This window comes from Camelus dromedarius, chromosome 9, assembly GCF_036321535.1.
Source record: "Camelus dromedarius isolate mCamDro1 chromosome 9, mCamDro1.pat, whole genome shotgun sequence".
NCBI lineage: Eukaryota > Metazoa > Chordata > Mammalia > Artiodactyla > Camelidae > Camelus > Camelus dromedarius.
Window position 1 is genome coordinate 49,432,032 of NC_087444.1, and position 13,737 is coordinate 49,445,768.

A 13,737-nucleotide genomic window follows, 5' to 3' on the forward strand; every position below is an offset into this window, starting at 1 on the left:
CTATGCACTAATCATGTCTCCTGGCCTCTGCACTTCCCAAACCCTTTGTCTGAGATGCTTCCACCAAATCGTTTATCACCTGGTTATTTGAGACCTTTGGGTCCCAACGACTTCACTCCCCAATCCAAAATAGAACCCCTCCTTATTCTCTTTCGCCATGCCCCATTCTTTTCCCTTCATTACATATAGCACACGTCTGGGTATTCCTTAGCTGATCACACCAGAAATCTGCAAGAGGAGGGACAAAATCTACTTTATTCCCCCTAATTTGTCAGAACAAACTCATTTCACTCTTTGAACAACTTCATGAGGTAGGAACGATGACTCTACCCATTCCACAGATGTAAAAGCTGAGGGTCAGAGATGAGCCATCACATGGCCCAAGGCTGCTCAGCTGGGAGAGGTGCAGTTGTGTCTCGACCTCAGAAGTCTGATTCTGAAAGCTCTAATCACACTTGTGACACCTATTATGTGCACACGGTGGGGGCCACAGTACAAAGTGGCCCAAACCACATCTATACTGCACTTACCCCAGCTGCCCTCCCCTCCTATTCCCACCCAACTGAAACATATTATCCATGATGTCCCAGCACCCAGCCTTGGCTTGGGCAGTACCTTCCCCTTTGGAGGCAGCCTGAATCCGGCTCTCCCTGGCTGGGGTGAGGACTTTAACTTGCTGAGCCTGTCTCCTCATCTGTACACAGGGGAATAATTCATGTAAAGAAAGCATGTAAAGCATTAGGCACCTTTAATATTCACTTGTATGTGTTATTATCACTAACACAACCATACCCTACCAAAGTCCTGTAAGTCTAAATCAACAGTCACAAGCCAGGCCAAATCTAGCTGTCTGGGGTCCACCCAAAGAAAGTGTTTTGAAATGTTTTATGTGGTTGATGATAATTTTTTTAATTAGAAAATTTTCACATAAAAATCCAGATGGCTGGATTCTCCTAACAATCAGAAGATGTGGCAACACCAGGGCAATGCTCCCACATGGAACAGTTGGCTGGGCTGAGGGGCGCTACTCTCTTGACACAGGCATGTGCTTCCCAGAGCACCCTACTCCCCACACCTCCCAGGTGTCTCCCACCAGCCAGCTGCATTCATTAATATGACTTCTCTGGCCCATGGAGATCCTTTAGATTCTGAGTCCTGGTCTCAGTCTTACCATCCTTAGCCACACTCACATGCCACCTCCTTCAAAAACACCTCCCCAAACCTCCACAACCCTGTGTCTCTTCATGGTTTTATAGCTGTAATAGCTAACTTGCACTGAGCACTTACTCTGTGCCTGACATTACAACCATTTTACAATTTGAGTCCTCACAACTACCCTATGAAGCAGGTACTATTCTCATCCCCACCTGACAGATGAGGAAACACAGATACAGAGGTGATTATTCAATTGCCACCCCACCTCCATCCACTCTCCACCCTTCTCTGTGTCGCTCTGCGCCCTCAGGAAGCTGACCCTGTGGACCAGTTCACTGGGGCTTCCTGGCCTCTGGCTTCTATATTCAGCCAATGACAGGCCCCAGCAGGAAACTGGAGGATGTGAAGAGATGGAGGCTGGACTTTTTCTTCTCCATCACCTCACTACTTCTGTACCATGTCTATGACTGTGGTTAATCCTCCACACTTACAGCTTCTGCCAGGTCTCCCCACTCCTCAGCTGTGGCTCCTACAGTGATCCAACCCCAAAACGTCCAACAACATTTCCTCCCCTGGCCCTTTCTGCCCTAGAGGTAGTAACAGCTTTCCACTGCTGCCAGAGGTCCACCAGTCCCCGGGTACTTCAACCCCCCATGAAGTTTCCCTTAACTCTTCCCATCCCTCTGGAAGCTAGTTTCATTTAAACTTTCCGGAGGACATCTGTTTCCCACTAGACCCCTGGCTGACACAGAGGTTCAACACTATGCCCAAAGTCCCACACTTAGAAAATGGTGCAGCAGAATTTGAACCCAGGTCATCAGGCTCCAGGGTCCTTGCTCCTTAACCAAAACCCAAACCTGCCTTACGTCCTATCTACTTCCGCTGGTCCTTTACCTAGCTGTGGCCTCCTCAAGAGTCCCCTGGGTGACCCCCAAGAACCAAGCACTGAGCCTGGACCAAGGCAGACCTTCAAGAATCTCTCACTGAGCCCACAAAATACAGTCACTTGATTCCTCTTTATCCTCCAAAACATTTTTACAACAGAGAGCCCATCTCCACATTCCTTCTTCCCTCAGATCACAGGGCTCACCTCTGTCCTGCTGGCCCCTCACACAGGGCCTGCCACTTTTCTCCCCTCTAGACAAAGACCAATCTCCATAACATGGCAGAGAAGGCCCCCTGGGCCCAGGCTGTGACCCCTCTTCAGCCAACTGAACTTCAATGAGCATCTCAGATGAACTGCCCTCTTCACTACAGGGCGTTTTCACATGTGGCCAGTCTCCAACAAACACTCACATGACTGTTACACATCCTCTCCCCTTGTCTTGCTCACCACCACCCCTCCCCCATGCACCTTTGGGCTTAAATCACAGCTCCTCTGACCCTAGACCAGTTGGCACTCCCTGCTCTAGACTCTCATAGCCCCCCCAGAGTGTCCTCTAACATGCCGTTAATGTTGTCTTCATCATTCAGGATCTACCCTCCCAAACCAATCTGACATGAACATCAATGCAAAGTAAAATATTAGCAAATCAAATACAGCAACATTTTAAAGCAGCAATCTATCGTGGCAAAGAAGGATTTGGTTCAGGAGAGCAGAGAAAGTTGAACACTAGGAAATCTAGCGATGTAAATCATGCATACAAATCACACATTACGTTAGCAAAAAATCATGAACTCCATCAACACTCCAACAGCATTTGATAAAATTCAATAATTATTCCTGGTTTTAAAAATCTGAGCAAGCTGGGGGTGAAGAAAGCTTTCTTAACTGGATAAACAATGAACATCAGACTTAATGATTATTAAGTAGAGGAGATTCTAACCAATGCAATAAGATAAGAAAAACAGATGAGAGGTAAAGATGAAAGTTTAGTTCCACTAAGCTTTAAGTTCTGTGAGATAGGAACTATGTTCTATTTCTCATAGTTTCCACAACAACCTAACCATACTCAAATATCTGCCGAATGAGCAGCCACCCAGATTAGGTCTGACTCCCATTAAATGTTCTCAAAGCACCCAGCACTTTGAGGCACAAATCATAACTTAGATTGTGTAATTTGTTTTTAAAAATACTTTTTTCCTACTAGAGTGTAAGCTCTATTGAAACAAGGACCATGCTCTACTGACAGAGCAAATGTATGCCTGGCCTAAAGTAAGTCCTCAGTTTCTACTGCACAGCTGCACAAATGACATGAATAGAATGCATTCAATATATTGTTGCTAAATTATAATAAATGATTTTATCCTACTTCTCAGCTGGAAGATCTGAGGCTAAGAGAAAGGAGGGACTTTTCAGCTGACGCCACACCACTTGTGAAGCCCACCCCATACCCTGGGGTCCTCTGAAAGGTGTTGGCCACACACAAGGCCATGCACACAGGACACAGCCCACATGGCTCAACAAGAAAGGAAAGTGAAGCCCAGAGCAACTCCTTGTAGCCGTCTAAACAAACACACATCCAGGGCACACCCCGGTGGGCAGAGCCGCCTGGCGAGAGCTCCTGCATGGCGCCCTTCTGGGGCTAAGGATGACTTCAGTGGAGGGACCTGAGGCTTCCCTCGTGAAGCCCCGAGACGGGTGCCCACATGGATAAACAGCCCCCTCTGCTTTCCCGGGGAAGTTATCAAAGAATTACTTATGTCTCTGGAAATGCTTGTTTGGAAAAGGTTCTCCACCCCACCTGGGCTTGGCAGGAGCGGCAGCATCACCAGGCCTGCCCTTTGGGGAGTGATCAGGCTTTTCCTCCAGCTCCTGAAGGAACCCGGCCATTCTTCATGCGCTGAGTCTGAAGCCAGCCATAAAGAAGCAGGCAGCCTCCCAGGATAAACTGAGCACGGTGACATCAAAGACTGCCTTCCAGATTAAACAACTGAGGCCTTCAGCTCTCCCTGGCATTTCTTCCAGGATATTCTGGGCTCCTGCCTCAGTTCTCCCTCGGATGGAATGGCAGATATTTTGTTTGTGAGAGTCTAAATTTTTTCCTTCCTCGGGGAGGTGGGGGAGAAGGAGAAGGCGAGGGGAAGGGGAGAGGGAGAGAGAGAGAGGAAGAGAAAGAATGTCTGCGAGAGACAAGAGCTACAAAAAGAACATGTGTGAGTAGAAAAAAGAGGGAAGTCGGGGAGGCAGACGGAAGTACTTGCTTTGGAATCCAATAAGCGACCTAAAAACTCCAAAACTGTGAAACCACAGTCAGCAAGTGAAGCTACGAGAACCCCTGAGCTAGGAGGACTGAGGGCCCCTGACTCCCCAGGGCCAGCAGATCCCCTCGTGGAGCCCTGACTAACCCCCTGCCCAGAGGGTCACGCTGCCCTCGACTTCCTCAGACACGTCTGGTAAACTGAGGCGAGGGACCCTCTTCCCTCAGGCACAGGCTCACAGCTGTTCTGGGACAGGATGGGCTCTCTGGGATTAGCCTGTCACTTCTAGGCCCCTGGCCCCTGGGGGGCCTCCCTTTGCCAATCCCACCCCTCAGGCCACCACATCCCACCAGGGCTGAGCTACTGGCCCTACAGCTGATCCTCCCCCCACCCACCCAAACAGCTGGAGCAACTCCAGGAGTCCTGGTGCACAACACTTGGCGGCGTTAATCCGCTCTGCCAGGGCGGCATGCTGGCTGCCCACCTGGCTCCGCCCACCTGGCTCCACCCACCTGTCCAGAAGGACAGCCCACAGTCCCTGTTCCGCGGCCCAATCCCATCACCACGCATTGTCCACAGACACTAGTGAGCCAGGGGCCTCACCCAGCTCTCCTCTACACAAATGCCATCCCCACCTCGCACACTTTCTTCCTCACTGTCTCAGCTCCTCTGAGCATGACCGTCTGTTGTTTGGTTTTTGTTTTTTCCCCTTAACGGAGATACAGGGGATTGAACCCAGGACCTCACGCAAGCCTAGCACGCGATCTCCCACGGAGCTGTACCCGCCACTCCTGTGGAACTGTTAATGTGCCTGTTGACATGCTTATTCTTTGTCTCCTTTATTAGACTGGAAGCAATAGGAAGACAGGCACCACAACTCTTTTATTTGTCACTGTAGCCTCAATGCTTGGCAGAGCTAGGGAATGAATAGTTAATAACAATTCATTGTTGATCATCATTAATAGCTGAGTACTTGAATGAAAAGGTCTAAGTCCACTCTTCCTTGTATTCCTGCTTCCAGCTCCACCTGGCTGGGGAAGGGAATCTGGAGGATGAAGGGGCAGGGATGGTGACCTAATCTAGCTTCTATTCATTCACTCAGCAAATACATCATGTGTACCCACTACGTGCCCTAGGGCTGCCACAAGGAAGATGTATTACTCAGAAAGTGATTCTTCCATGGCTGACAGAGCAGCCTTGCTGCTTTAAGTCCTCAAACAGACAGTCTGGTCCCTGAGCCTGGTGATCAAGCTTCCTGGTATGAGGAGAAGTACGCTCTGTTCATCCAGCGCCCGCCTTCTCTCCTCACTTCTGACATCCCCACTGGATGAGGGGATGGGACATCCCCCTACGTTCCAGGAGCTGTAGGACAGGCCACCGTGTCTCCTGGTTTAGCTTCTCCCTGGGTTTATGACAGTCTGTACAAGATGCAAATGGAGAGGGTCCGTTCCTGAGTTCGAGGGAACAGGACATGTACACAGCCTGACACAGCCTGAGTGTCCTTCTCAAAGCAGAAAAGTTTTGAAGGGAGGACAAGACAATCCTTGAAGCTTCAACCAGAGACCCCATCACAGAGGTGCATTAAAGCAGCCAGAAAATGACACCTCTGCCCACCACGTACCACCTGAGGGACCCAGGCCTACTGGAAACCAGAAGCCCCACCTGGCACACTGCCCAGCTCCAGCTTGCCCCACCTCTCCTCCCTGCTAGCCAGGGGTATAGAAAGCTGCCAGGTGAGGCTATGAAGCTGGCCTGGGTGCCACGGGCAGAGGGGACCCTCCGTGGAGAACTCAAAGAAGCCAGCGTGTAGAGGCCCAAACGCCTCCACCAGCCTCAAAGCAAATCATCTTTTAATCCTGAAACACCAAATATTTAATTTATGCCTTACCTCAAATGTCAAGTCCACCTCCCGGCACATAACTTTGAAACCACGTAAGGAGGCCTAACACTTTCCATATGGTGAAGACATGGGGCCTTTTAATTGTGCCAACTGGTATCATTCAAGGGTAATTCCCCTGGAATCCGGCACTCAGGCAGCAGCTGGGCCGGCCTCCAATCTCATCACCCAGCCCCATACATCCCCGCAGGCTACAGGCGGGCCGGCACCCTCCCGATCTTCCCCAAATAGCCAAATGCACTGCATGCCCCCTAATCACATCACCAAACCGCCTGGCAGCCACCTCTGATCCAGAGGCGGGTTTGCCTGCCCCGAGGCTCCTTGCCTGTTTCTTCAGGCAGCTTGGCCAGAAAAGAATAAAAGGGCCAAACTAGGGGGTGGGGGAGAGGACGGCCTTAAATGCAGCTGGACACACTCATGTGCACACGCATGCACCCGCTGCGTGAGCGTACACAGACGCACGGCTTCTGCTTCTCCACGTGCTCCCCTATCAGTATCTCTGTGTCCGTTAGGCTCTTCCGTCCATCTACTAAGCTTTTTAATCTCACCCCTGATATTTTCCAGATCCAACATTTCCAGCTGGTTTTCTTTCCTAACTGCCTATTGCAGCTTCGTGTTTCTCATTCCCTCCTTTATCTCGGAGGTTATTACGCTCATTTCAATTTCTAATTGTTCAGCACATTGTTGTCTGACATACAAACTGTTGGCGTCTCGTTCATCTTCTGTAGTACTTGTACACCGCACATTTCTCATTATTTTTCTCCTCTGAGCTCATATGCCCTTGAAGTTCATCATGTACCCACTGAAAGGGCAGAAGCTTTAGCCTGTCTCTCTCCAAGTGAGGCTACAGAGTACGAGGGAGGGGCAGCCTATGGTGTCATAATCTGGGCCGCCATCTCTACCCGACCAGAGCCTCAGGCACCTGCCAGGACCTTTCTCCCAGGCTCTTCTCTTTGTGAAGAGTTATCTGCCAGAACCCTGCTGGAGATTTGCTTGTTGGTACACCCATACTGCTGATGAAGATGAGCTAATGAAGATGGACAAAAGTAAGGTCTCCCTTCACTCCTCTGCTCCTATAAGGTGACAAGCTATTGTGGCCAAGACTGACCTCATTTATTTCTGTATTTGGGAGGGCAGGTATAGGTTAGTGCCAGCGAGGAACCCTCTTATATCTCAGGATCCTACAGGCAACTCAGACCCACCCACCTTGAACATTTATGAAGCTACTCAGATCCCATTGGGGGGAAGAGGGCAAGCAGGGGCCCCTTGTGCTTCTGCTCACCCCACAACCTGCCTCATCCCAAAGTCCTCAGCAGCTGGCCACCGTGCCACCTCTCAAGAATTAATGAGCGCAGCACCTTCAGGCACATGCTCTGTGCGGGACTTCCCCACACACAGCTTCCGTTGTCCTAGAAAGTGCTCCAGAAAGGGAGAAAACCAGAGTCCCCACCAGCTGGCTGGCAACTTGACAGGGCTATGAGGAGGATTAAGATAATGTAAGCAAAGTGCTTGACACATAGAGGCACTTAATAAATAGTGGTTATCATTGCAGTAATAACAATGCTGGTTGGATGAGCCACTAATGTGTCCCCCGGTGCTTTGGTGAAAGGCTGGATGAAGGAGTGGAGCAGAGGCCATCCCCAGGATGGGTCTGGGGCTGGTGCGGGGACCTCTGCCAGCCCTTGGGACTCAGCACACTTTGGAGCCCACGCCCTCCTACATCCTGGTGAGATAATGGAAGAACCTCTAGCCACCTTTTCCGTGCCACTGGGAATCACGGAAATTCAACCAGACCGAGGGCTGTCCACTGCTGTTCTGTTCGGTATCTCGATGTTTCCCAAATTCTGGGCACTAACAATCTTAACCAATTGTACTTAGTATTTTTCTCAAGATCGACTTAAGACTATCCCTTTCAACGTAGCTTCATCCGCAGAAATAATATCCATGAAATCAAGGGTTTGATGTCCTAGTTTTTTGTTTTGTTTTGTTTTCTGATTAAAAAAATATGGAACCATTAAGATAAAAAATATTCCTCCAGGTACCACCTGAAATCATCTCACAGGCCCCCACAGGGCAGCCCCACATCTTGGGCTCACCAACTTCTCTCCTGAGTGGACTCACCATCCCCACCTCTACAGACCCAGTAGCTAGGCCAGGGGTGGGGGGAACCCAGGCATCCAGATCCGTCGACAGGCACAACTCTCAAGGAAGCAGATGCTCCCTTCCCTTAATGTCTTGGATGGCAGGGCCCATCCTCCACCACCCCACATGTATCACACTGGAGGCTTTGTGTCTCACATCTTCAAAAGTGCTTTGAACAAACATTAATGACCCCTCAGCAACTCTCTGAGAGAGGGGGCCAGGAACGGAGGGGACAGGCACCATCCCATGCTGTCCTCAGCTGAGGGAAGAAACCAGGCAACAAAATTCCGTGACTTCAACAAAGCCACAGACTTAAGCTGGGGCCCCTCCCCACCCTCCCTCATTTCCCCCAGTGGCAACTTTTACTGGCTGGCATTCCTCTTGCTGGGAACACTACTATTTAATTAAAAACGACAGACTTTTGTTTTCCTCCCTTCCTTCCTCCTCCCTCCCATCCTCCAGGACTGGATGCCAAGGAGACCCACCAAAAACATGCGGGTAACATTTGTTATGGCTTTGAAGATAAAAGTCAACTGAAGTAAGCCCTCACTGTATTTCAAGTTTCCCCTAAAGCATGGAGCAAGCTGCCTGGCAGTTTAGGAAAGAAAAAAAAAAAGGGACTGCAAATAAATGTCATTCTGCAGAAATACTTTGTAAAAATAAACAGGCTGAAAAACCCCCAAACTTGATTAATGGAAATCCACTCAGTTGGCCTCTGTCTTGAGCTGCAAATACATTTGTTCATATGGCTAAATCGGATCATTTTCACTGGGCTTTAAATAAATAAGTAGATCAAAAACTAGAAATGGTGGGGGAAGAAAGGGAAGTTTGTAGTTCTGTTTTTAAAGGGTCCCAACTGCGGTGCCCCCACCCATCAAGCTGTGGCCTTTACTAGGGTACAGCAGCTCCGATTCCAACCCAGCCAAAAGATGAAGAGAAATGGAAAAGAGAAGGCCCCCAGCTCAGCAGAGGCAGTGGAGGAGGAGATAGGAGCTCCTGCCAGATGCAGACGTCGTTTCATACACGCACAAGAGTCGACTTTATCCACAGGCTTGCCTCCCAACATTGGCCCCTGCAACCGACTGCAGCCAGCCCAGGTCCTACCACCCAAATACACACACACACACACCTGAAAACTACACCGGTCCCTCTCCAGCCCATGGACAAGACCAAAGAACTAACCAGACCTGAGACTCAGTCTGTTCCCCTCTAAGTTAAAAAAAAAAAAAATTAAATGTCACATCAAAAAGTTGATTCATCCTTTGATCCTTGGCTTGCTCGAGTTCCACGCAGACCATCTGAAAGCCCTGTGCAGAGTTCCGGAGCCCATAGGACATCTGTGAACACCAGTCCCAGGCCAGGAGCTGAGGCTGGACTCACTCACTCCCCTGTCACATCTACTGCTCCCCTAGGAACAACTCCAACGTCAGGGTCCCGCTGGGTGAAGGCTGAGGATGGGCTCAGGCTACAGCAGAACCAAGGCCCTCTCTTTGTGGGCTAAGCTAAAGGGTCTCCTGGAACTCAGTACCCCCACGTTCTGCCCCCTGCCCCAGATCACAGCCTTCTCTCCTGGGGCTCCGGGGCAGATGGTACTAATGAATGCCACAGACACTTGGAACGCATTCGGAGGCCAGTGCAGTCCTGCCTTCCACCTGGACACCCCCAGATGTCTTCCCTCTCTCCCTAGCCCCAACTCCAAACCCACCTTTGAACACTGGCCACAGAAGCAAAGTAGAAGTCAGAGCAAGCAGCACAGACAAGCTTCCCCATCAGCCAGATCTGAACCACCCTTTGCCCCCAGCTGGACAGGAGACTGTCACCTGTGTCACCAATAAGCTCCCCCAAGGCAGGGGGATACAGGGTCATGTTGGTGGGGCAAGGGTAGCTGAGAAGGGATTTCTGGACTTAGAAGCTTGGCCAAGAGGATGCTAAAAGTTGGAGTGGGTGGGTATGGAGACCTATCTCTAAGGTTGAAAGGAGGGTATGTGAAGATCGTACCCGGGTTCCTCTGCCAACAGTGCCCGCTGCCCGCAGCTGTCGGGGTCCGGAGCTGCCGCCCGAGCAGCGCTGCCTCCCGATCCACTCCTCGATGCCTTTCCGAGCCCAGGCGGCGCTCACAGCGAAGCTGTCACCTGGGGCAGGGACGACAAGAAGCCCCTGAGTCTGGCCCCTAGGCTGAAAGTTACCCGAGAGAGGAGAGAAAAGAGTGGGCGAGGCAGAGGTAGCAGGGACCAAGAGGGTGTTGAGACCTGGGCACAACCCGAGAGAGGGACGCAGGTAATCAGGAGAAGGGAGTTTAACGAAGCCCCAAAAGCAGGGACCCAGAGGGGAGAGCAAAGGGGAGGCAGTACCCCAGGAGGACGCGTCTGGAGATGAGGAGAGCAATCGCCAGAGGCCAGGGCTGCGGAGGGGAGGGGTGAGGGTCAGAAGACGGGTGTAGTGAACATGGGATGAGGAGAAGAGCTGAGGGTCAGGAAGAGGGGGAACAGGGGGTGCAGGAGCCAAGATCTCGAGAGAGGGGGCTGAGGGCCAGAAAGAGAACGGGCAGGATCTTAGAGAGGGGGCTTGGGAGTCTGAAAAAGGGGTGCAGTGAGTGTGGGTTTGGAGGACCGCAAGAGGAGGGGTTGAGGGTCAGAAAAGAGAGCACAAGATCGCGGAGAGGGGGTAGGTGGACAGAGGAGGGGGCACTAAGTCTGCTCCCAGGAGCAGGTTTGTGGGACTGGTGGCTGGAGTTGGGGTTGGGGGTGGGGGTGGCCCTGGTAATAAGATCCCGCGGGGTAGGCCATTCCGCGGCCGTCTGCGGTGCTTCCCAGTCTATCCCCCCCGGTCCGTGCTCCGCGCGCCCCTACCTTCCGGGCTCTCCCTGCGCTTGCACACGGCGGCTGCAGGCACATCGCGCGCGGCGGCGGCGGCGGGAGCCGGAAAGAAAGGAGAGGCAGAGAGTTAGCAATCGCAGGGGCGAGGGCGGCGGGGGCCAGGGGGCCGGCGCGCGGGCGGGGACACTGACCCGGCTTGGAGTGAAGTTTCCCCATGCTGGGGGCGCGGCGAACGGGGGCGTCCCTAAGCCATGCGCCCGGCCCGTGGCCCCTGCGGCTAGCCGCGCCTCGCCTCGCTCGCCTCCTCCCGGAGCAGCCCCCGAGGCGAGCGGAGCCCTAGGTGGCGCCGGGACGCGCTCCTACCGCCGTCGCCGCGGCCCGACTGAAGCCCGGGCGCTCTGAGCCCCCAGCCCGCCGCCGAGGCCCGCGCCTCCCCGCGCGCCCATTGGCCGGGCGCGGCGCATCAAAGGCGAGGCGGGCAGCGGAGGGGGCGGGCTGGGGGCGGGGCCGGAGGGCTGGGGGCGGGGCATGGAGTGGCGCTGCAGGGCTGGACACAGCGCCCCCCTACAGGCTGCGGTCTCTGACCCTGGCGGGAGGCTGGGGACCCGGACTGGGGACCGGGAAAAGGGGGGAGGGGGAGGAGCTCTGGCCAGTAGGGATATTGGAACTGACACTCTTCTTGGGTCTTGCCCTCTCTTGAACAACCGCTCCTCTCGCTAACAGTGCTGTGCGATCCCTCCGCTCTATTTTTCCTCGAAGTGGGCATGGTGGGACTCAGTGGTTCCAATTTACAGGTGATGAAACTGAGGTCGGCGAGGAGACGCTGCTCGGCGCTCTTGCTTCATTGCCCCTTCCCAGTCTTGCACGGCCTGACTTTGCAGAAAATGTTCGCTTATTACTCGCCCGGTGCTGTCCCCCTACACGTCGCTGTCCCCCGACCCTCTAGGTTTTGCTTCGGTTGTTAAGGATAAGCTCCCACTGCGTCTCCGGCCAGCTATGAGCCCAGCCAAGTCCCGGCGGCTACAAGTGTCCGAAAGCCATGAGTTGCCAACCAATCGCTGTATCCGCTCATTCCGGGGCCCGTGGGTGCCCGCCGGGGGTCGGGGCACGCTGCCAGCTGTGCTGCCCGGAAGGGGGTAACCGCCGGGTCTTTGATCTTCCCTGGCTTCCGCTCCCCGCTGCAGTTTGCCAGACCCAAGGGCTTGTTTGTTTTGTCTGGGGAGGTCTCTGCGGAGGGGAAAGAGACATCAAGGGGTTCCACTGCACCTTTGTGGTTCTCAGAGAGAACGCCTGCTCTGCTGGGAACACTGTGGGACTGTTAAGTTCGTCCTGGTACTCGGCAGCCAGGGCGTGGGAAAAGAAAACCCTTTGCTAAGAATGAGGAGACCACCTCTGCCCCTTGGACTGAGTATTCTGTGTGAGCCTCAGTTTTATGATCTGTAAAATGGAGGCTCAGTTCTTCCCTTTTTTGCCAACTCCTTAGAGGGGCACTGCCCAGTAGAAAAAGTAGTAAAATAAAGCTGAGCAACATGTGTAATTTCTAAATTTTCGAGTAACCACATTTTTTAAAAAAGTAAAATCAGATGAAAATAATTTTAATATATTTTAGTTAACACAATATATCAAAAATATTTTAATTTCAACATACATGAGATATTGTACACTCTTTGTTTTGCACTGTTTAAAATCCGATGTATATTTTACGCTAAGTTCATCTCAACCTGGACAAGCCATGGGTCATGCTGCAAGTGATCAATAGCCACATGTGATTGCTGGCTATTGTATCAGATCAAAACTCTGGAGCATCTACATGTCTCAGAAGGATATTGGGAACTGTATGGTCCTCCAGAGTCATAAATCTCTTCATCCGATAGTGTCTTACTTCCATCCTCCAAACTTCATTTTTACACACCTTTTTGGGTAGAAATAAAGGCTAATCTTATAAGCAGGTACATTAATGCTCTTAGCAGGCTGGCTTCATTTGAGGAGTGCCGGGACTCCCCAAAACATTAGTATTGTCCATTTTATACTGCCATTCTCCTGGATGTCAGTCATTGTCCTAAGTCACGTATAGCCCTTATGACCAGTGTCTGATGCAGGCTTGCACTTGTTCTACAAAGGAGGGAAGCTCCTTTATACTAGGCTCAGAGACGTGAAGTCACTTTCCCAAAGTCACACAGCTTGTCAGTGACCTGGTTAGGAAGTAAAACCAAGCATGTTGATTCCATTGCCCATGTTTTCACTACATCAGACTGTACATCCCAACACTGTCCAAACTTAACACCCCACCATTAGAGAGAGACCAGCCCATCTGGAAACAAATACTGATTCAGTGTCAACTGTGGGACCAGCATAGTTTTAGGCACTTAAGATACATCAGCAAATAAAACAGACGATCCCCACTCTCACAGAGCTTTCACTCTACAGGGAGGAAGACAGAGAAAAAACAATAAACGTAATTGAACTGGCAAAACTTGGAAGGCATCACCAACTATATGTAGCAATGGTTCTCAACTGAGGGTAGTTTTGCACTTCAAGGGACATTCGGCAATGTCTGAAGGCATCTAGCAAGTAGAGGCTAGGGAT

At 51.7% G+C, this 13,737-nt stretch overlaps 1 protein-coding gene across 2 annotated transcripts in view; it reads right to left on the minus strand.

Annotated features, from left to right (window-relative positions):
• The window catches only part of NKD1 (NKD inhibitor of WNT signaling pathway 1), an 84,925-nt gene extending 73,386 nt beyond the window's left edge, over positions 1–11,539 (minus strand). For both annotated transcript variants that reach the window (XM_031458477.2, XM_064489172.1), the window contains exons 1-3: positions 11,343–11,539; positions 11,185–11,217; positions 10,334–10,467 (exon numbers count right to left, since the gene is read on the minus strand). In XM_031458477.2, coding sequence (XP_031314337.2) covers positions 10,334–10,467; positions 11,185–11,217; positions 11,343–11,367 — 192 coding nt within the window. In that variant the 5' untranslated portion in view covers positions 11,368–11,539. The remainder of the gene's footprint in view (positions 1–10,333; positions 10,468–11,184; positions 11,218–11,342) is intronic.
• Positions 11,540–13,737: the final 2,198 nt, after the last annotated feature.